Raw genomic sequence first — 22,813 nt, 5'->3', positions numbered from 1 at the left:
CGCCTCCTCTGGGAAGGCTGCCAGTATAACTTGCCCACGAGGTGATGCTCCAGCAAGGAGAGCTGACCGGGCAGGGAGGACACCTACCAACACTGGTGATCTTCTGGGCGCCGAGGTCATGCAGCAGGGCCTCCACCGCTGGGTTGTGCCGAGAGTACAACTCATAGCGGTTGATGCCGATGTGGAATTTGAGCCAGTTGGGATAGGAGTCCACGGCCGCGTCCCCCGTGGGTAGGAATTCATCCTCAGGACCTTCGCGTGGCCTGCACAAATGAAGGTGACCCAGGTCAACAGGGAAAGAACAGAACAGCAAGGTCTCGAGATGGATGGGGGCGTTGGCATCGATGCCAAGGTTTTCACTTTGAATCCAAACAAATATAGATTTATTCAGAGGTGCCTCTACTCAAACACGACCCTGCGACGGCCGCACTTTTTCTGTGGCTGTTGTTCCACCAACTAACAATATATTTGAAGGCCTGTAATTCTCACTTACCCTTGGGAGACGCCGCAGACAGCTATAACTAAAGCAGACCAAACCCAGACCGTCAGCGCTAGGCCCCGCCGCGTCTGTCCCAGGGTCACTGAAACAGCCTGACAAGCATGATGTCAGCCTGGGGTGCGAGGGGCTGCCGGCTTCCTGGGGGCAGATGAGCCCAGTCTGGCGGAAACCTTCGCTGGGTGCTCTGCTTTGGGGCGGCAATGATTCAAAAGGCTAAATTTGATTTTCAGGAAGCAGCCTTGGGTGGGGAGAGAGGAAAGTGGCACTCACTCCAGCCGAGGCCCAAATCGAGGACCTGCTGCCAACGTGGCCCATCCTTGTCTCTTGAGCCAAAGGGCCAGTCTGGGGGAGGACAGGCCCTGTTTGCTGCTGGAGGTAAAAGCGGAACTTGTCTAAGCGCTAATTCACCTACAAGTGAGGCCTTTTCAGCCCCAACTTCTGCCCCACAACGGACACGATGGGCTACGAGAAGTTGCCCAAGGGCCCCATCCCTGACCACTGACTCTGGGCTGTCTCTCCTGCAAAGAGGCCCAGGCCTAGCACACTGCTCTGCCTCTCACATTTCTGAGCATTTCCGTGAAGCTGGCCAGCAGACAAAGCTCAGAGGCCACCAAACACCTTGGTGTGTTTAGACAGAAAACACTGGGTCTGGTCCAACTGCAAAGGAGAAAGGATATTATGAGATGTTTTGGAAACCTGGCCTTTCCCCTCTGTTGCTTGTGTAACCTTTGCAGGTACTTATTTATCCTGGCCTTGCTGTTGGTTAATATTTCACCACCCAGGGCGGCAGCATCTGCTTATTTTGATCTGTGTGGCTGAGGAGGGCCTTGGGGGAGGAGTTTAAACCAGGACAGTTTAAAGAGATGCTCCTGGGGGCTGCTACTCGCCTCTTAGGAAGCTGTCACCCCCTTGCAGCCTGGGCGGGGGCAGAACCCCCTGGTTATGCCTCACGGGGGCCAGCATGCCCCTCTGCTAACTTTTTCTCAGGGACTGGTTTACAAGGCTCATGAGGCCTCTCCAGACCTTCCCGACATGCCCACCAGAGCGGTGTTGCCACGCACCGGCAGGCAGCAGCTTCCCAAGGAAGCACCTTCACTCACTGCCTGAGTCCCTTTGTGAGCCTGTGACCAGGGCCTTGCAGGCCAGCACTGCTTTCCTGTAAATGCAGAGCTGACTCTTCCCGGCTCCTGCCTGCCATGTCTGCCTTCCAGGCCAGTGGCCACAGGAAACAGCTCCCAAACCACCCAGCAGCCCTTCTCAGGGAGGCAGTCATTCTGGAGACAAAGGCAGTGCCCAGAGCCTGCACGCTGCCCGCCCCACAAAGCTCCCCTTCCTGGGGGCTCTGCCACGGCGTCCACGCCCTCTGTGAGTCTCTGACCCTGAGCCTCTTTACACAGTGCCTGGGATGTGCAAGGGCACTTTCTGGGAAGGGGCACTGGGGTGGATCTTTATTCTCACGGGGCGCATGGCTGCCTTGGGGGTCGGGCCTGCCAGCACCCACCTCAGCAGCTGCAGCCCCACTCACCAGTCTGGGTTCTCTGCTGCCGCCGCCTTGGGGTTGAACCTGATGTCGCTGTTCACGTTGAAGAGGACGTCGTCCTCCGTTAGCGGCGGAATGGCTACCTGGTACAGTGGGTGCTGGAACAGCCTGGCCAGGAGGGAACCGTCCCCGCTTGGGCCGGGGGGCGGCACAGGTCCACGCGGACCGGGGTCTCTGAGCAGCGGCCGGTGAGCGGGGTCTAAGGGTCGCAGGGCGCCGGGATCCTGCCCCGGCAAGGCGCCCTCGGCCGGTTCGGCTGCGGGTGGCAGTTTCTCAAGCGAGTGGGACGTGAGGTTGGAGGAAGGGTCGGAGCTGAAGTCCTGCAGGATGCGCAGTGTGTGCTTGTTGGGCCAGCCCGCGTCGCCGGCGGCGGAGGCTGCAGCCGGGGGCTCCCCCGGGCGTCCGCGCGCCTGGGCCCAGCCGGGTGCCGCCGCCTCGGCCGCGGGCTGCGCGCAGGAGCAGCCGGGTTCCCCCGAGGGCTGCGCTCCGCTCCGCTCCAGCTTGGGCAGCAGATCCAGCACGATGTGCAGCGCGCAGGCCACCAGGAACGCCATCAGGATGAGCACGCGGAACCTGCGCACCAGGATCATCTTCATGGCCCGGCGGGCGAGCGGGGCCTGGAACTCCGGGCGCCCCCAGAGCGCGCTCCGCCCGTGCCCTTCTAGTCTTGGCTTGGCACGAATGCGGTGCCGCGGCGCGGATCAAGGTCCATCTGGCGTCGGCCAGCTACTCGTCCCGGGGCTGTCCCACGCGTAGGGCTCCCACCGCCAAAGCGCCCGCTCGCCGGGCCATTTCGGGGCCGTTCCCTCTCGCCTCTCCGGAGCGGCCGCGCCCTCAGCCGGCCGGGCCCAGCGGCCCTCGTCCGCGAAGCTGGGGGCGCAGCTCGGGGAGGCCCCGCGCACGTAGCGGCCCGCTTGGGTCTCCGGGGCCGCGGCCGCGCTCATCAGGCGCGCAGGGGCCGGACACTTAGGCCCATCCCGGCCAAGGCGCGGCGGCCTGGGGTGGGGGTGGGGGGTGGCGGCGACCGCGCGGCGCAATCCGATCCGAGGCTCGGCGCAGTCTCTTGCGCTGCTCCGTGGGCCGTGCTAGGCGCCGGGCCGGCCGGGCGGAGAAGGGGCGGCTCCTTCGGGCAGGGCTCGGTTCTCTCACGCTGCGGCCCGCAGGCGGGGACCTGGAGGGGAATGAGGGCGCAGGGCCGCGGGGACCGAGGAGGGGGCGGGAGCGGGGGGTGGCGCACGGAGCGTCCGGCGAAGTCCCCGGGCAGGTGCACCGGCCGTCTCCGGAGCGCAGCCCCCGCACAGCCGAGCCTCTCCCCGGGCGGTCAGATATCCGAGCGCCGCGGAGCCGCCCCCCGCGTCAGCGCCCGCAGATTGGCGGAGCCGCAGCCCCGCGAGCCCGGGCCTACGCTGCTCCCTCTGTTTTCTCCTCCCCTCGGCCGCGCCCCGCGATGCTCTGCAGCTCCCGGCCCGCTAAAGGGAGGGCGCTTTCTTCCCGCGGTTTGACCAGAGAAGACAGACAGGAAAGCAGACGGCGCTGATCCCGCGCTGCGGGTTCTGCCGAGAAGGGCTCCCCGGCCTGGCTGCCGCGCCCAGGACCTCGGCCCGCCCGGGGCAAGCCGCCGCCAGCTGCAGCCTCTCGGCTCCTCCCCGATAAGCCGAGGGCCAGAACCCAGGCCAAGTCCCTCCCCGGAGGCGCTGGGCGTCTGCGCCGCCGGATGAGCTCCCTCTGGGCGGCGACCTTATGCCCCACGCCCCCGCCTCGGGCGGGTGCCGCGCCCCAGGCGGCCGGCGAAGGGGAGGAGGAGGGGGCGTTGGGGTCGCCACCGCTGGAGACGATGAGAGGAGCGGGGTGTTGGCCCAAACCCGGAGCTCACAGGCTCCTGCACGCTGGGGCCCCATCCCACCTCGAGGGGACCACGCCTGCGCCTTAACTATGGCGGCGCCGGCGCCCCAGTTAGAATTCGCTTGGCACAGAGAGGTGCCCGGTGTGTGCGAGAGGTGGCACCTCCCTCGCTTTGGGCGGGACTGTGTGTGTGTGTGTGTGTGTGTGTGTGTGTATCAATTGGCCTCGCCTGATGCGCAAAATTGGCCACCTACAGCCAGGGGCGCGGTACTTCTGTGCCCACACAGCTTCTGGACCCCCAGCCCCCAATAGGGAATATTTTTTAAAAATTTATTTATTTAATTTATTTATTTTTGACCGCGTTAGGTCTTTGTTGCTGCACACAGGCTTTCTCCAGTTGCGGCGAGCGGGGGCTACTCTTTGTTGAGGTGCATTGGCTTCTCATTGCAGTGGCTTCTCTTGTTGCCGAGTTCGGGCTCTAGGCGCGCGTGCTTCAGTAGTTGTGGCCCACGGGCTTAGTTGCTCTGTGGCATGTGAGGTCTTCCCGGACCAGGGCTGGAACCCGTGTCCCCTGCATTGGCAGGCGGATTCTTAACCACTGAGCCACCAGGGAAACCCCCCAGTAGGGATAACTAATGTGCATTTCAGCCTAAAGTCATAGTTGGGAAGGTAAGTGAACCTGGCCAAAGGAGACGTCACAAACACACCTACCACCAGGCTCACTGCCCCCTGCCCTTCAGGGGCTGCAAGTTCCCAAGGATGAAGCCTCTCTGGCAGGACTGAGGGGAGGCCAGTCTCTGGTGGGAGCCCTGGGGTGGGACCCCTAGTCTCCCATTGACTGTACTGCCTTCTCAGGACTGCAGTTTTCTCCTGCATGAATTCAGGGTCCATTTTCCCTGAGACTCACCATTGAATCTCAGTGCCTGGCCCAGTGCCTGACATTCAGAAGGCGCCCATTAGATACCTGGGGTGAAGGAGGGGAGTCCCAGCCCAGCAAGTCAGTGAAATAGATGTCTCTGAGGCCATCTGAAGTAAGTGAAGGGCTGGGCCCTCCTGGAACTGGATCTGGAGGATGTGTTGGGGCCAGGGCCGGGGGTGGGTGGGGACCAGAGGGTGAAGGTGGATTTGACTGGAAATGGAGCATTTGGGGGCATTTTCATCCCCTGGAGATGGAGCTCCTCCCTCCCTCCCTCTCACACTGACAGCACCATTTGTGTGCAGAAGAGGTAACTTTGGACAGGGTTACTCAGAGAGGCCAAGGAGGTGCTGTGCAAACTGAGATGGAGGTTGAGAAGCACCCCCTCCCCATCTGGGGGAGGGGGAACCAGGCAGGAAGGAGCTTAGGTCTGTGGTCACCACAGTGTCTCCCTTGGCCTTGGGGTTCTATAGGCTCCAGCGCCCCACCCACCCACCCGGGCCTCCCATGTTCAGTGTCCTTAGGGTGGACGTGGGGTGGGCGGATCCCATGAACCATGGACATTAAGAGTGGGGGCCTCACTGGGGCTCCCTGTGCACTTAGGTTACCTCTCCCCCCACCCCCATCATGCTCTTGGGACATATATTATTTGGACCTCACCACTGGATGGCTCCCGTGCACAGTTCTTGCTTTATCTCAACTATCACCTTGGAAAATCATTGTCTCACTAGCCTCACCCCACTTCCTCTCATCCCACCACTCTAATTATTTTCCCAGCAACGCCATCACCATGTGAAGATACTGTACCGTATTCTGTTCTCATTTATGGTTTGTATCCCCTAAAATGCACATGCTCCACTAAGATCAGTGCCTTGTTCACACCTGTGCCCTGGGCAGATGTAGGGCATGTGTCAAAGAAGGGACCACAAGCCACCATCCAGCTTGGGGTCAGGTGTCAACAGGCGAAGGTGATGTGAAAAAAGCCTTTGAAAACGGAGCACTCACCACAGGAGGTCAGAGCATGGAAAACTCTTGGCCGGGTCTTTCTGCCTGGTTCCTTATATTTTGCTCTGAGCAGTAATTTGACTTGGCTTAATGGACTCATCCAAGGAAATATACACATACACACACAGACATGCACGGACGCACACATACACATGCCCACACAGAGAGGCACAGCCACAGACAAATACACACACACACTCAGAGACATACACACAGGTACACACACATGCACGCCAATGCGCAGGGTCCGAGGCTCCCTTAGGCCTCTGCTGTACTGTCCCCGGGCAGAGGCCAGGACAGGTGGGGTTACTCCAGGAAGGGCACCAGGGGTTAAACGCGGCCTCATCAAGGCTGAGGAGTAGCACTGGGAGCTTCTTCCTCCCAAAGGCTGGCGCTCCGATAAACCAGTGTGAAATATGCCGGGTGGTGCCAGGAATTACGTAGGAAGATAAGGTCGGTACCACAGAGAGAGGGAATGATGCACGTTCTGGGTGAGGGGACTGCTATTTCCACGGGGACGGCCCCTGAGAAAAGGACGTTTGACTAGAACCTGCATGGGAGCGAATAAGCAACTTGGCGGTGTGTGGGGCTGGAGTCCTCGGCAGGACCGGCCCTGGTCCCGAGTGGGGTCACCCGGATGCTGAGCCGTGTGTTTGTTGAGGACCCTGGGCAGGAGCCGCCTTCTCCACTGTGCGGCCTCACCTGGGCTTTTCCGGGAATCCGACCTGAGGCCCCGGCTCGAGGCGCAGCAGCTGCCCTGCAAGGACAGGAGGAGGGTACTGGGGCTGCAGGGGTGGGTGCACCTCACAGGAGGTGCTGGGACTGGGCCAGAGGACAAATGGGGGTTCCCAGTGAGGAGGAGTGTTCCAGGCAGAGGGAGGCGAGGTCCCTGGGGACAGACACAGGGCAGACGCCACCTGCCTCTTACCCGTTTAGGGCCCCTGGTTCCCCCACGTGCCAGGTGCTCCTTCCACCCAAAATCTCCCCAGGCCGTGGGGAGCCGCCAGTGGGCCTGGCTCAGGGGGCTCTGTTAGTCTTTTCAAGCAGAAAGGGCTGCCGGGGGCGCCTGGAGACGGGCGAACAGGGCAGTGGCTGCTTTTGTGCGGAAGGGGAGAGGTGCACGCGCTCGCTTGTGGGTGTCATGTGAGGGGTGTGGGACCAGCACTGGAGTCTAATCCAGTGTCACCTGTGAAGTGGCACCCGGAAACCTGGGACAGGCTGGGAAGAGACTTGGGCCGTGAAGTTCGAGCGTGCATTTGGGGCGGGAGAGGGAGGACTGTCCCAGGACCTGTGGGCCGACAGCTGCAGGGTGACAGTTGTCCTGCAGGGCTGGGGAACATTCCAGGAGGGCCCAGGACCCTCCTTCCTGAGTTGGGGGGTAGAAAGGGGAGCAGCATAGCCTGCAAGTTGGCATGCCTCCTCCTTCTGGGACACCAAGCCTGCCTTACCCACTGCAGCCCCTCTGTACCCTGCCAGCCCGTGTCCAGCCTGGAGTGGACGAAGGAGGGCTGGAGGGACCCGCCCACCAGCTCAGGTCCCAGTCACACCCCTGTGTTTTCCTAAGGATGACTCATCCCAGACCCACCAGGGAGGTTCCTGGGCTGTTTACCACAGGCCAGCCCTGGCCGCAGGCTATTCTGGGAGCTGGGGGTGGGGCTAGCTGGGCTGGTGGAGGAGGCTTGTCTCTGGGCAGTTGCGGGGGGCATCCACGTGTGCCCAGGTATCACGGGGTTTGGGGTTTTAACCCTTGTCAGGGGGAACTAGAAAACATGGAAAGATTCTTGCCCTCCCTCGCCTGCCTGGGACTTGGGGCCGTTGGGGTAATGGGCCGGGAGAGAGGGATTTACACTGACCACTAGCAGGAGGGACGCCTCCATAGGAGAGGGGGACAGTAAGACCAGTGTTATCTGTGCTGGGCTTGGGGGACTCTGAGGGGCGGCCGCAGTGGGGTTAGCGTCCTGTGGACGAACCTGGCCCCACTGGCCCCACCAGCCAGCCCATTGAGTGCCTCCTGCTGGGACTCCGGCCCATTCATTCTCCTGTCCTCGTCCTCACAGCCACAGCCTGAGGGGTCTTTGGAAAATAGAGCCCCTTTGTTCTAATTAAAAATGACAGACCAAGAAGCCAAAAAAACGAGCAAATTAAACAATAAAAAAGCTTGACTTTATTTTGCACATTTTGTATCACTCAAATACATAATATATTATTTTCTATCATATATGGAATAGCCACCAAAAACTGACCATCTACTGACTATAAGGAAAATTGTCAAGAAATTCCAAAGGAAGAAAATCTACAGTCTGTTCACTGAGTATGTGTGTGTGTATGTGTGTGTATGCACACAGACACATGTACATACAGATACATAAGCATATATAATCTACAGTTGGTTCATGGAGTATGTACGTATATATACCATATACATATATACAGATACATATGCATACATCATCTACAGTCTGTTCACTGAACACAGTGCAGTTTAATAATAAAAAAAAAAAGCTAAGCTTTAAAAATATTTCTACCTGGAAATTAATACCACAAATAAAAGCACTGCTATATATAATTTGGGGGTTATGAAGGAAACCAAAAGGCAAATTAGACCATTTAAAAATGAACACAAATGAGAACGGCACCTATTAAAACCTGTAGGATGCCACCTAAGGGGTACTCAGAGGAAACTTGGAGTGATAACCGCATTTGTTAAAAAATGATAATGACTAAAAATAAGCGAACTAAGCTTTCAGTTAGAGAAACTAGGAAAAGAACAGTAAACTAAGCCCAAATAAAGAAGGAATGGATTCCTACAGAACAAAGCAAAAACAAATGCCATAGAAAACAAACAACGGTGGAGATGGCAAGTAAAACAAGAAGACATTTCTTTGAAAAGACCAGTGGAAGAGTCAAAATGCTATGAAATCTGATGGAGAGAAAAGAGAAGAAAAAGAGGCCTCTAAGCGAAGGGGCGGCGTGGCTAGAGGAGTGAGTTCTGGTCCCGCAGATCTGTGGCCTCGGGAGAAGCAGGGGAGAAGGCGGAGTGCTCGGAATCTGGTGGTGTAAGATCTCCCGTGCCCAGGGAGCATGGTTGGGCGGGGGCCGGGGGCGCTCCACGAGGGCCCCGCAGGGTGGGGGATCTGGCAGATTGAGAAGAAGGGGACAGTTACTGGGCAGAGCGTCCAGGGCACCTGGGGCAGAAGTGGACCTCTGGAGGGCGTCTGCAGCACCCATCTCCCGGAAGCTCTGGTGCAGGTTTTGTGGGTCTGGGTGCTGGCTGGGCACTGTTTGCTGTATTGGCCCGGCTGTGGTGTCCAGCTGGCAACATAGTGCACTCTGTCCTGTGAACACACAGATATCACAACGCAGGCGCCTTCAGATCGAAACGGAAAGGCATGCAAGAGTATTTGGGGTGCTGCTTTGGGACCAGCTGAATCATCCAGGGCCATGGCCCCCAGGATGGGAGGGTCTGGGCAGGATGAGGACACAGTAATTAGAGACGTTATTAATTTAGTTGTCTCTTTCCTTTCAATAATTGAGGGATAATAGATGTCCACTGCTAACCTGAATAGCAGAAGCCAAAATTGATAAGACTTACTAAATATTTTTGTCTCCAAGTTACCAGTGACACCATTTTGTCTTTTCTGGGGTGTAGGGGAATAATTTTAGAAGGAGGCATTTTGTAAAATTAAAAGGCCTTCACCAAACATTATTTTATGCATGAATGTAATTTACAGGTTTAATGATTAGAGATGAAAATGCAAATATCAGACAAATAAGATTTGATATTTACAGGCAAATGCAAGATTCAAGTGAGAGAATAAATTACAGCAAAAATTCTTATCCAGAGCTACCAAATTTCTGGATCTGGAGCAAAAACCTCATGCTGACAAGCCACATGGTAGGACGTCAGGTTCTCCCTGGGGGAACAGCCTGCTGTGGGGCCCATTGACCCCGCCCCAGCTTCAGGTCCACCCTGGTGGCCCCATCCAACACCCCTGTTGCCACAGTGATGACTTCCAGTAATCAGCCCTTTTTGGGAACTCCATCTCCTCCTCTGCCAACCCATGAAGATTCCACATCTCCTCTGGTGTCGAGGGGCAAGCCCAGGCTCTGCCCTTGGCGGGGCATGGCCAGAGGGGTCCCCTCACAGCCCTGGCCAGGGAGGACCCCCTGAGTTAGGGTTTCACGTCCAACCCAGACAAAACCTGCTGTTCTTTATGGTACCATAGAAACGGATACAGGACAGAGCTCAGCTCCTCCTCCCTGGCAAGTTGGAGATCGCTGGCATTTCTGGCCCTGCCTGCCAAATGCGTCTGGGGGCAAAGGACACAGGAGCACAGCTCTGCCACTTGTCACTCAGAGGGACAGTGGCCTGTGCTCCCGAGACTGCTTGCAGGACCACAGGGGAGGGTTTAGGAAGGGTCAGACAGTGAACACGGTAAAAGTCAGGGGTGTAAAATGGTTTCACGTAAATAATCTGGAAACAGCTGCCTAGAATGTTCTTTACATTGGAAAGTATGCTTTGAGGTGATTATTCCGGATTTTATAGGCCATTGCTTGCCTGAGCCCCAGGCTGGCTTCTGGCTTTGCAGAAAAGTGATGTCGTGTTTTATGAGTGGCAGATGGCTTTTATCACACCTCTGCATCATCGCTATGGTGACAGGGCTGTGCGCTGCCCTGGGACGGGGTACCGCATGGCTGCACACGGGCAGACTCTGCAGATCGGGCTTTGAGCAGGGGCCCCTGGACGAGGCCTGACCAAGTGCATTCCTCTCTGCAGCTTCCCAGCCGGTCAAGCGGCTGCAGCAAGGACAGCGCCCGTGCCCCCTGCCCCACCCCCGCTGGGATGGCGTCCACTCCAGGGCCCACGGAGGCCTCTGGCCTCCTTTATCCCCACTTTGCTCTGCAGTCACCTGCACAAACTTCCTTGGCCAAACCCCGCTCTCTTTATCAGAAGACAACAAAAGCAATTCTTCTTCTTCATCTGTGCCCCTCCAGTCCAGGCCCTCATCGAGGGGTAAAGGCCAAAGCCTCACTCCCCTCTGCTCGCTCCCACTGGGCGCGAGGTCGACGGATGCCTGCCTCCCGGGGACTCCCGTAAGCTTGACCTGCCCCAGCCTCCCAGGCACTGCAACAGAATTTGGAAAGAAGGACTGAGTTCACTCCAGGGAAATCACTGTGTTTGATCCAAAGAGGCAACAGCTTCAACTTCCCCTCAGAGCTTTGGCTCCTCGTCTCCACTCTCTCCAGAGATTAAAGGAAAACTTGGGCCCACCAGAGGGGGCCCAGCACCCAGGACCCCAGCTGAGCCTCCAGGATGAGGAGTCAGAGAAAGGCTCAGAAGCATCGGCCAGGGCAGGTGAGGCAGGGCGGAGCCCCGGGGAAAGAATGGTCCAAAGCCAGAGGCAGAGGGACTGAGGCGGCAGAGATGTGAGTAGGGGGTCCAGACCGTTCTCTAAAGGATGCCAACAGCCCAAACGCATGTCTCCAGCTCACAGGAGGGAGGAGAACTGGGCGTCAAGCTGGCCCACTTCCCTCGGGCGCTCTGTGATCTGAGTGAGCACAGCGTGGACCCTGTGCCTCCCAGGCCGCACTCCCCACCCCACCCCTGTGCCTCTGAGCAGAGCCCGCTACAGGCTGCTGCCCCCAGACAGGACCTGACTGTGGTCCCCGCGGGTGCCATGCAGCGTGGCCTTTATTTTCTCGGAGGAGCCAGGGAGGGGCCCCTGAGAGGCTGTTGGGACGCTGGGCTCTCTTTAGAAAGCCCCCCCCCCACTGGCCCTAGGCCTCAGGGGACTTGGAGGGGATGGGACCCTTCCCTGGGACGCAGCCTCTGCAATGGTCTGTGCTCCCCCATCATGTCTGACTCTCAGCCTGGCCTCTCATTTCAGAAGGCAGGTGTGGAGGAGATCTGAACGATGTTTTCAGACGCCTCAGCAGTTTGGACTAAAAATAGGGTCAACGAGAAGTGGAGAAGCAGGAGCCGAAGGCTGGACAAGCACTAGTGGCCACAGTGACGCAAAGCAATGGAACTTTCCAGAAATCCCACCCTGCAGTCCTGGAGCCTTCGGCCCCGGTGCTGAAGTCCCCTGCCCGATGCATACCCTTCACCCTGCAGAATGGTTGGGGTAGCCCCCAGCACTGGGGTTCCCCCAGCAGCCTCCCAAGGCCCCGCATCGCCTACAGTGGGGTGTGGCCTCCCCGGAACACAGGGATCTGGAATTGCTCCCAGGGGGCCCGGCTCCGCCTCCCTCATGGTCGCTGCAGGGGGCGGGAGGGGTGGGGTGGGCTGGGGGCCTGTGTCCACCTCTCTTCAGCTCCCTCCGTCCACACAGGTCTCACAGGGTGGTCAGGCGACTTTATCAGAAACACCACAGCCTGGGCGGCTTAAGTAACATTTATTTCTCAGTCAGGAGGCTGGACGTCGAGATCAAGGCGCTGTCATATTTGGCATCTGGTGACGCCTCACTTTCTGGTCACTAGCCGGCTGCCTTCTCACTGTATCCTCGTGGCTGAAAGGGAAAAGAGCTCTCTGGGGTCTCTTCTCACCAGGGCCCTGATCCCAGTCATGAGGCCTCCACCCCCGGGACCTCATCACCCCACAAAGGCCCACCTCCTGCAATAGTCATGTTGGGCATCAGGTTTCAATACACGAATTTTGGCAGGGACCCAAATGTTCAGTCTACAGCAGAAGTGGTGCAGGACCTGCCTGGGTCTCATCTCATCCCAGGGTCCAGATCCTTTGGCAAAACAGAAGGGGAACTGACCCCTGCCTGGACCAGCCACCAGCCCGCCCGCCCTCCCTGTGAACAGCAGAACAGGGTGGGAGGCGTCTGGAACACAAAGGAGCACCCAGTGGACAGCACACGGCTTGGGAAGAGCTGGGAGGGGAGGCTGGAGGGGAGGGGACAGCCAGCAAGCTCCTCTCCCAGCAGACAGACACTGAGAGACCCTGGAGGACCCCTGCCAGCCCAGCTGTTGGCCCAGACCCTGTCCACCTGAGGCCCGACCTCCACCCTCTGCCCGCACCCTGCATGCCCGGCCCGGCTCAAGGAGAGCACGGCCGCTGCATTCACACTCATACCATCTGCAAACCCCTGGCCATTTCTTCATCCACGTGGGGGCCGTCCAGCTGGCCTCCAGGCCTCGGTGCTCAAAGCAGTGTCTGCTCCAGCCATGATCCAGCGGCCTCCTGGGCAAGTTATTCCCAGTCCCTGGGATCCATCATCTCTCTTCTGCCATGAGGACCTGGAGAACCAAGGATGCTTGGCTTCCTAGCCTCGTCGGGCTCTGCCCCAGCCCTCCATGCAAGCCCAACACAGGAAGTCGGGGTGTCTGGAGCGGAAGAGGGCGCGGTCTGTGACACGGAACATTTTAGCCTCTGCGGGTGTACCTGGTGGGAGGCTGGGCCCAATAACACTTTATTATGGACACTGAAATTTAAATTTCATATAATTTGCACGTCAAGAAATATTCTTCTTTATATTTTTTCCCAACCACTTAAAAATACAAAAATCATTTCAGTTTGCTGGTAAGCAAAGATGGAGGCAGAACAGGGGCTCAGATCTGCAGTTTTCTGCCCTGGCCTTATACGGTTCTTTTTAAAGAGACCCTTTGAAAGAGACCCTTTGGTTTCCATATTTTAAATACAGAATATTTTATAAAGTTTCCATTTATACACATTTTAAAAAAAATGTTACTCTAGGACCACACTTGCCACTTGGTTTGGAATTCGTAGATTCTGTCCTAGACTTCTGGGCCTGAAGCCCCGCTCCAGGCAGCCAGTCCCAAGAGCCTTGGGGAGGCAACTCCTGAGACCGCAGCCCCCGGCTCACACGTATACATGGGGCAGGGCACCCCCCCATCCACCCTCCCACAGCTCGTTCCATCCGAAGGACCCAGGATGCCTGGAACCTCGCAGCAGCCCCCAAGGCCAAGGGGGTGTCCACCAGCTGAGGGAGGCCAGCGGTCGCCCAGGCTCCAAGTGAGATTCAGAAACATCGGTTTTCAGGGTCAAGCTCTGCTTGCTCTGGACCTTGTATATAGAGGTGTGCATACACCTCAGAAACACAGGGCCTGGGCTGGGGGCTGGTACACAGCCATATGCAGGTGTGGGGACCAGAAGACAGTCCCAGGCCTTGGCCCCGGGTCCTTGCAGACGTCCTTCTGATTCAGGAGCCCAGTGGGGCCTTGGGAGAGTGGGGAAGGGTCAGTGTGTCCCACATCGCAAATTTCAAATGGACACCAAAGCAAGGCCGGGAGGACGGTAGGTATGACGTCCATGCCTGAGTGTCCCACTGACACACGGCCTCCCATGGGTGCTGGAGGATCCCCGGCCTTCTCGGTCCCTGTGCAGGGGGATGGGTGCAGCTTGGGGGCAGGGAAGTGGGGGGTCATTCCCCGAATACCCCCAGATGTGTGGTAGGGACACACTGGCTTCTGGCCAGCATAGGAGGGGTGAGACCCCCGATCCCCTGGGACGGGGTCCGCACAGCGTTTCCAGGCAGAGAACCGCCACAGAAGACCAGACACAGAGGTTAGGCCTGAAGCACTTTTCCAGCCTCCCCCCACAAAGAGAAAAAAAGGCAGAAATTTTCTCTCTAGGCCAAGGATAAATTAGCCGAGGGCAAACACAGCACAATGATCATTTATCATCTTGAGCCAGAGAGGGTACTGGGAATCCTGTCCTGGCCTCAGGACTCAAGGTCAGAGCTTCTGCTTTCCCTCATTATTTCTATTTTTAAATATTGTGCTCAGGCCTCTTGCAAAAATAGCAAGAGGTGAGGACATGTCAAGCGCTAACATGCCTCCCCTTTGTCAGAAAACTGCAGGGATGCAGGAAAAACCGGCCAGGATCTGGGCAAGTGGCATCGAGTCGTCCACCACCAGGGTTGGTGGCCCCCCTGCTTGCTGCACAAGTGAGTAAACTGAGGTCCCCCAGGGCAGGCACACACCAGGGTCAGTCCAGGAGTAAGGCCCTGGAGCCATGGGTACTGGTCCCTCTGAAACGCTGGCCCAGGCGGCCAGAAGGCCCAGGTCCTGGGGTCCTGATGGCAGGGGAGCAGCGAGAGCAGGGCTGCCCACCTGTAGGGCCCCGACCTCTCTGCTCTGACCATAGGGCAGGGCCTTCCCAAGCGGTGCCTGAGAGCTTAGATGCTGGACATTCAGTCCCATCACAAGGAAATTAGGGTGTGCCCCTTTGGGAAGAGCTGAGGGACAAGGAACACACATGTGTGCACACACAGACGTGGGTGAGTGTGTACACGTGTACACGTATTCGTGTGTGGATGTGCGCGCGCACGTGTGTGTGATGCGTGTACACGTGTGTTCGCATGTTCAAGTGCGTGTGCACACACGTGCGTGTTAGTATGTATATGCGTGTGCACAGCCCCCTTCCAGGCCTGGAGGAGCAGGGATTCTCGAAAGGGCCAGGAAGCCCCTGCTCCTCTCCACCCAGAAGGCTAGGCATCAGCCCCCATCCTGGAGCAGCTTCGTGGAGGTGAGTAAACCCAGGGCAGCGGGCCCTGCTGTACCTGACGTTAGAATCACCAGAGCAGGTCCAAGTCCGCTGGGCCCTGCGAGTCTGGAAAGGGTCACCCTCAGCTGACGCTCCGGGGCCACACTCCACCTCTCCTTTTCTGTCTCCATCTAGAATGCAGCATCTGGCTCCAGGCCCGGAGGCAGACGGGTGGCCGTGGAAAGAGAACAGAGAAGCAGCAGCAGGACGGCCGTCTGCTCTGTCCTCCGCCAGCCCCCCGAAGGCCCCCGACCCACCCACTCGGAGCCACGTTGGCAGGCTGGGGCTCCTTGGAAAGGACCCTCTGGGGCTGACTGGGGACCTGCCTTACACAGAGGCCTTGTTTAACCCTCTGATCTACTCACCCCTTCGTTAACTGAACACACATCCCAAAGTGCCCACAGGGAGCCAGGCTCTGCCCTCAGCCCTCGAGTGTGGTGCGTCCAGGACGAAGAGTAAGAGGGACGGGGGCTCCCGTCCTTCCTGGGCCCAGGGCTCCCACTCATCGCCAGGAGACCAGCGGCATCGCTGCATCTTCCCTGGGGGTGGGTGGGAGCCCCAGGGTCACTTTCCCAAAGGCCTCATGACCCCCTTGCAGGACAGAGGCTGCTTTCTACACCAGAGCCCTGGGGAGTTGGTGTGCAGACAGCCCTGGGCCAACATGGCATTGCAGAGCAAGGGGTAGCTGCAGGGCAGGCTGACTGGGGGAGATGGCTGTGTGGACCCCTGACAAAGGGAAAGGCACTGCACCATAAAGTGGTCCAAAGCCAGTGCTACTTACCAAATTGCCCAGGACCCAGCATCATAATATGACAGCATTTGGCTTCTCATGTTTTCTGTGGTCAGGGGATCTGGCGGCCTGGCTGTGTCTTCAGCCTTGAGGGCTGTCAGGGGGTGGGTTAGGGGTGCCATGGGTGCCCCCAGTCCATGTCATGTGGGCCCCTCTGCCTCCTCATTGGCTGCTCACAGCAGGGCAGCAGGCTTTCTAGAGGGAGAGAGAGAGAGAGAGAGAGAGGTCAGAGCCCTTATTCCCTGATCTCTGAGGAAGAGCCCTCTATCCCCACACTCTCCCATTAGAACCTAGACCTGGGTCCTGGCTACACACACAGTGAGGGGGGTGCACAAGGTTGGCTACTGTCTGGGGTGATAACACTGAGACGTGACACCTTAAGGGGAGGGGACCCGACCTGACCCCAGAGCCGCGCCTGCCCCTTGTTCCAAGTGTCCTGCCTGCCATGGCTCAGTTCTGAGGACCCACCCAGGTCTCCACCGAGTGCAAGTGTTGCAGCCCTGCAGTCTGCACAACATTTTTGAAAGTCAAGACCCTTAAAGCTAGGGACTTCCCTGGTGGCGCAGTGGTTAATAATCCGCCTGCCAATGTAGGGGACACGGGTTCAAGCCCTGGTCCGGGAAGATCCCACATGCCGCGGAGCAACTAAGCCCGTGCGCCACAACTACTGAGCCTGCGCTCTAGAGCCCGCAGGCCACAACTACTGAAGCCCGTGTGCCTAGAGCCCGTGCTCCGCAACAAGAGAAGCCACCACAACGAGAAGCCCGCGCACCACAACGAAGAGTAGCCCCCGCTCTCAGCAGCAGGAGAAAGCCCGGGTGCAGCAATGAAGACCCAACGCAGCAAAAAATAAATAAATAAAATATAAATAAATTTATATATAAAAAAAAGACCCTTAAAGCTATTCATACCATCGACCCAGAAGGAAATTACTCAGCTGAAGGACAAACAAATAAAAACATAATAGCAACAAAAAAAAAGGCTTCCATTCCTGAAGATATTTGTGACATTACGTGTAAAATATACACATGGAGGAAAAGAACATTTTAGCATTCAAGTGATGGGAGGTGAATCATGGCTGATGAAGTTACTGGAATATGATTGTGTTACGACAGGTCTCAGCATGACTTAGATCCTGAGAAAATAGTGCCAATTATGTGTTAAAACAAGGTGGTTTGTGCCCTGAGACAGAGGCCACGTGGAATGTCCACATTAGTGCTGAAAATGGTAGTAGGTGTGAGCAAATGTGAAAAAGAATGTGCTAAAGTAACAGGATTATGGGTGTGTGTTTTCCTCAAATTTCTCTTTAACAGAATGATCCAGGTTTTGCTAACATAGAGGAGATGAGAGGTCAGGGCAGGGGCTCCTTGCTGAGCCAGAAGAGCCTGGGGGGTGGGGGGGCCAGGGGCGTGGGAGGTGGAACAGGTGGGTCTGAGGAGGGAGAGGTGGGGAGAGGGTCGGGGTGAGGAGGCCCGGCCTCTGGGAACCTCTCACTCAGGCTCATCGTAATTAAAGAAAGGAAGATTAATGGTGTTAACATTCTCCCAAAATGATGACGGAGAAACTAAGTACTGAAAAAAAAATTTAAGATAATGGGAAATGAGGTGTGTGCATATAAATATTTTCCCTTTAGTCAGTTGTGATCTAGGAAGGCAGTGCCTCGGGCTTTTGTGACAAGATACGTCCCTCCCCCCACCGTCCTGGCCGGCTGTCACTCAAGCTGGGGCTTGATGGTGAGAAGCAATTGCCCACCGGCTCATTTTATGGCTCATTAAGCAAGCACAGCAGATGCCTAGTCCTGCTTTCGCCTTGAGGAGAGTTTGAATGTCTGCACTGCTAATGATGCTGGACTTTGCAAAGGTCAGAGCGAACATTCATGGAATCTGTATCCGCACAGAGTCAGGGGCCTGTTTCCTCCTCCTGCAATCCTGTGGGTGTGACTAAAAGCCAGGCTGAAACCCACACAATGAGGAAATTGCACGACTACCTAAGGCCCTGGGGAGGGAGTGGCAGGAGTCTGCAAGGGACAGACACACCTGCGTCCTGGGCATTGGGACAGGAGCAGCCCTGACTTAATGAGTCTTTTTTTCAACCAAGGCCACATTTAAGGATTCCATAGGAAGCGGGGTCTTCCCCTGAGGCAGGGAGCAGCTCAAGTCCATTTTCCCTTTGAAATAGTCCTCTTGATTTTTAACATACAAGTGGTTTAGATTCAATGATTTTATACTTGTTAAAAAATATATGTGGACATGTAAATAAAAGTGGATAAAGGGATTAGTCTCCAAAATTTACAAACAGCTCATTTGGCTCAATATCAAAAAAAAACCACACAACCCAATCAAAAAATGGGCAGATGACCTAAATAGACATTTCTCCAAAGAAGACATACAGATGGCCAAGAAGCACATGAAAAGATGCTCAACATTGCTAATTATTAGAGAAATGCAAATCAAAACTACAATGAGATATCACCCCACACCAGTCAGAATGGCCATCATCAAAAAAATCTACAAACAACAAATGCTGGAGAGGGTGTGGAGAAAAGGGAACCCTCCTACACTGTTGATGGGAATGTAAATTGGTGCAGCCACTGTGGAGGAGGACAGTACTGAGGTTCCTTAAGAAACTAAAAATAGAGCTACTGTATGATCCAGCAATCCCATTCCTGGGCATATATCCAGAGAAAAACATGGTTCGAAAGGATACATGCTCCCCAATATTCATAGCAGCGCTGTTACAATAGCCAATACATGGAAGCAACCTAAATGTCTATTGAGAGATGAATGGATAAAGAATATGTGGTACATACATACAATGGAATATTACTCAGCCATTAAAAAGAATGACATAATGCCATTTGCAGCAACATAGGTGGGCTTGAAGATTATCATACTAAGTGAAGTAAGTCAGACAGAGAAAGACAAATATCATATGATATTGCTTATATGCAGAACCTTTAAAAAAGGATACAAATGAACTTTTTACAAAACAGAAACTGACTCACAGACTTAGAGAACGAACTTATGGTTACCGGGGAGAAGGGTGGGAGGGAGGGATAGACTGGGAGTTTGGGATTGACACGTACACACTGCTATTTATAAAATAGATAACCAACAAGGACCTACTGTATAGCACAGGGAATGCTGCTCAATATTCTGTAATAACCTAAATGGGAAAAGAATTTGAAAAAAAATAGATACATGTATATGTATAACTGAATCACTTTGCTGTACACCTGAAACTAACACAACATTGTTAATCAACTATGTTCTGATATAAAATAAAAAAAAATTAAAGTTCAGCCCTTGATTAATTGAATGAATAAATAAATAACAAAAAATATGAGGATATGTAAATAAAAGTGGATAAAACATCAAAATGCAGCCGCTGAAGGAGTTGCAAGGGGTAGGGGACCTGGAATCCCTCGACCCTGGTCTTGGAGGGGCCAGGGACACCCCGACAACTCTGCAGGATCTGAGGGACCCACTGGAGACCCTGGGTCCTTTAGATTGGGAGCAGCCAGGCCGACCACGCAGGCGGCTCCACCGGGGTGCTCCCTGCAAGCAGACTCCAGTTTGGGAGGCTGGCTGGTCTGGCTCGGAGCGTGGTACCCACGGCCAAGAGGACTGTGCTGCTTGAGAGGTCACTGAACCACGGACATTGTGTGGCCAGAGAGACAGCTGTCGGTGGTGGGTGGTGGATGAGTGATTCTCACACACAGACCGGAGGGCGGCACCTGAGGCCACGGAGAGACCCTCTAGAACTTGCTTCTTCTGTCAGTGCTTGCTCCCATCAGGGAGGCTAGGACACCTCTGCCTGCCCCCAGAGTCCAGGGGAAAGGTGGCCAGTCACAGAGATCCCACTGGTCTGGCCCCCCCTGGCTCCGACTGTCGGGACCAGGAACTGAATAGCCCCACTGATGCCTGCAGTGCAGGGGGGGCTAGATGGCCACATCCGCGGAGATGCTGTGCACACCACCCCCTGCCCCATGCTGGTGTCATGGGAACCCACGTGGCCGCGGAGACCGTGTCCGAGCCGCCGGTCCACAAGACTACACCTGGATTGGGAAGATTGTGTGAAGCTGGCGATGACGTGACACGAAACCATCTGCTTTCAAGAAGAAAGAGTGGGGAACAGTGGGCGCCATCAAAAGCGGCTGTGCGTTTGCAGGTTGCTTGGGAACTTTACTGCAAACGTTTCTGTGGCAGAGTAGGCCAGGGTGTGCAGGCCAGGGTGGGAGTGAGGACCTGTAGGGTTGACTTAGCCCCTCCTGGAATGCCCACCAAAATTCCTGGGATGCGAAGCTTGTTCTGAGCACCACAATTTGAAAATCCCTGGCTTGTCCTCTGGGCTGGAGGGCAGCTGCTGTGGACCTGGATGTTCACCTAAGCAACTGCCCTGAGGACTGCTCACACTCCGGGGTGGTGCTGAGCGGACCCCTCAGGGCCTTGAGCAGCCCTCCACGGTGGCGGGGGGCAGCCCTGCTAGCATCTGGCTGGGGGACATTCAGCCTGTCTGGGGTAGAGGGCACAGCAGTGGTGAGAGCTGAGGCCGGAAGCTCGTCCTTCCTGCTGGCATTTCTCTTGAGTAAGCGGGGTCAGGAGGTACAGGGGGAAGATGGCAGGGTCATGAGAGGCACTTGGCAACTGGCCAGAAGCAATATCCGGCCCTCATCCCTCCAGCTCCTCAGAGAAGCAGATTCTGTCTGGGGGGCAAGGGAAGTTGTCTGGTCACAGGCTGGAGCTCCTGATGATCGCGTCTGCCAGGCCCTGGTGCCCAGAGTCCCTCCACAATTTAACCTCACAGCTCAGGAACCCACTGTCGTCTCTTACCAGGATGGGAAAGCACCGTTTCCTCTAAGAAAGCCTACTGTTCAGACCCATGATTTTTATCAGATGGTTAAACTGGGAGCTGATGAGGAACTGTTGGTCCACCTCAGCTTGACTGCCGAGACCTGGCCCCCTGGTATCACACCGTGAGCCAAGGATGACGGGACGTGAGGGCAGACCCTCAGGTCTGCATGCACAATAGCATCTGCTCAGAGCTTGTAGGAGAGGGTCCTTGTCGTGGACCCAAAGCTAAGGAGAGCTCTACGCGGGCCGCGGTGGGAATCGGGATGTTGAGCCAGTGACCGTGACGCTGTTCCCTGAGCCCCGAGGAACTACCTTCCTAAAAGCTGAATTGGACGCGAATGAAACCACACCTGTGTGGCCAGGTGAGGGTTGTGTTCAGGCCCCGACAGACGCCCACAGGATCAGCGCCACTGGCCCCAGGAGAGGTTCTGGGAAGTGTGGCTCTCCTGTTCTGACCGGAGGGTTACTTCCGTCAACACCCATTGTGTATGTGTCCCTCCGGACCTTCCTTCATGGTAAATGTCAGCACCTTGTGGGGCCAGCCAACAAAAACAGCAGCTGAGGGAAATGTCCCTGAGACTCTTCCCCGAGGAAACCTTCAACACTTTCAATGGGTACTTTATTCAAGGCTGAACACTGTGCTGCCCTTGACGATGGGATTTCTTTGTCTTCTGGCAAACAGCGACCAGGGGCTTTTGTTTCTACTTTCCAGAATAGAAGCCTGCTCAGGGAATCCTTCCCCAGAGCACCCAGTACAGTCTCTCCATGCGTGTGGGGAGCTGCACACCCTCTGCGAGGTCTCTGCCTGACACCTGATGCCCCGGCAGGGATGGGACGTCCACCTGCGGAGCCGGGAGAGCTGGTATTAGATGTGAATGAGAGCTAAGAGGACTGTTCTGCTTTTGCTCTGACACCACCTGCTTGGGTCCCGTGTCCTAGAAGCAGCCAGGGCCGTGCAGAACCGTGAATGTGACACAGGACACGTCTACCAGGGGCTGGACCGGGAGAGCCCTCGTTCTGAGAGATGCAGGCCGCGTCATTCACAGGCAGAAGCTCACCAACTTCTTCCTGTACGGAAGGCCGGCTGTGGGTTTTGTCGGAAGCCTCACATGAGCTCTGCTGGTGAGCTGCATTTTCTTTCCCTGGATCTGGTGAGATCTGGTGGGATTTGGTGGGCAGGCACCTGGCTGAGGCTGGCCAGCCCGAGCCCCTGGTCCCTCTGATGTGTGAATGGGCCCAGGGTGAGCACGACCCCACGGTCTTGGAGACCACCTTGCAGGCTGATGTGAACTCAAGTGTGGAGCAGAGAGAAGAGGTCTGTTTCTCAAGATCACCAGCTTGAGGGAGAGGTAAGCCCAGAATGGGTCTTGGTGACATTTGTGGAGGAGCTTCTGGAGAGCGAAGCTGCACTCAGGGAGCAGTTCTGGAGACGAGCGAGGGAGGGAGGGTCCAGTGACTCTGTGGGTCTCTAAGTCCATCTGTCTGCCAGAGTCCAACTCCTGGACGTTTTCAATGACCTGAGCTAATAAAATTATGTTTAATTTTTATTTTGCCTGATTTAGTTTGGCTTTGATTTCTATTACTTTAAACAAAAAGAATCTTAGAGAGATGCTACTTCAGTCTGCAAAAGAGAAATTTGAGGCTTAGGTGATGCAAGGACTGAATGTTTGTGTCCTCCCCAGATTCATATGGGGAAATCCTAATGCCCAATGGGATGGCGTTTGGGGTTGGAGCCTTCGGGAGGCGACTAGGTCATGAGGGCAGAGCCCTCATGAAAGGGATTAGTGCCCTTGTAAGAAGAGACTGGGGTCCCCTCGGCCCCTTCCACCAAGTGAGGCCATGGCAAGGAGATAG

The 22,813-nt window shown here is 56.1% G+C and overlaps 1 protein-coding gene and 1 long non-coding RNA gene across 2 annotated transcripts in view; both read right to left on the bottom strand.

Moving 5' to 3' along the window:
- FAM20C (FAM20C golgi associated secretory pathway kinase) overlaps window positions 1-3,681 on the bottom strand; it is a 38,244-nt gene extending 34,563 nt beyond the window's left edge. The window contains exons 1-2 of the mRNA XM_057528700.1: window positions 2,025-3,681; window positions 88-263 (exon numbers count right to left, since the gene is read on the bottom strand). Of these exons, the coding sequence (XP_057384683.1) occupies window positions 88-263; window positions 2,025-2,635 (787 nt within the window). The 5' untranslated portion in view covers window positions 2,636-3,681. The remainder of the gene's footprint in view (window positions 1-87; window positions 264-2,024) is intronic.
- Window positions 3,682-12,225: 8,544 nt separating this feature from the next.
- Window positions 12,226-15,458, bottom strand: LOC103014901 (uncharacterized). Its single transcript, XR_450355.1, has 3 exons — window positions 15,333-15,458; window positions 12,884-13,047; window positions 12,226-12,311 (listed from the first exon to the last, which is right to left on the bottom strand). It is a non-coding gene; the product is annotated as an uncharacterized LOC103014901 (long non-coding RNA).
- Window positions 15,459-22,813: the final 7,355 nt, after the last annotated feature.

The sequence above is a fragment of the Balaenoptera acutorostrata genome, chromosome 15 (assembly GCF_949987535.1).
Source record: "Balaenoptera acutorostrata chromosome 15, mBalAcu1.1, whole genome shotgun sequence".
In the NCBI taxonomy this organism is placed as follows: domain Eukaryota; kingdom Metazoa; phylum Chordata; class Mammalia; order Artiodactyla; family Balaenopteridae; genus Balaenoptera; species Balaenoptera acutorostrata.
Note: the sequence above shows the minus strand (reverse complement) of the source record. Positions and strands in the feature narration are given on the sequence as shown.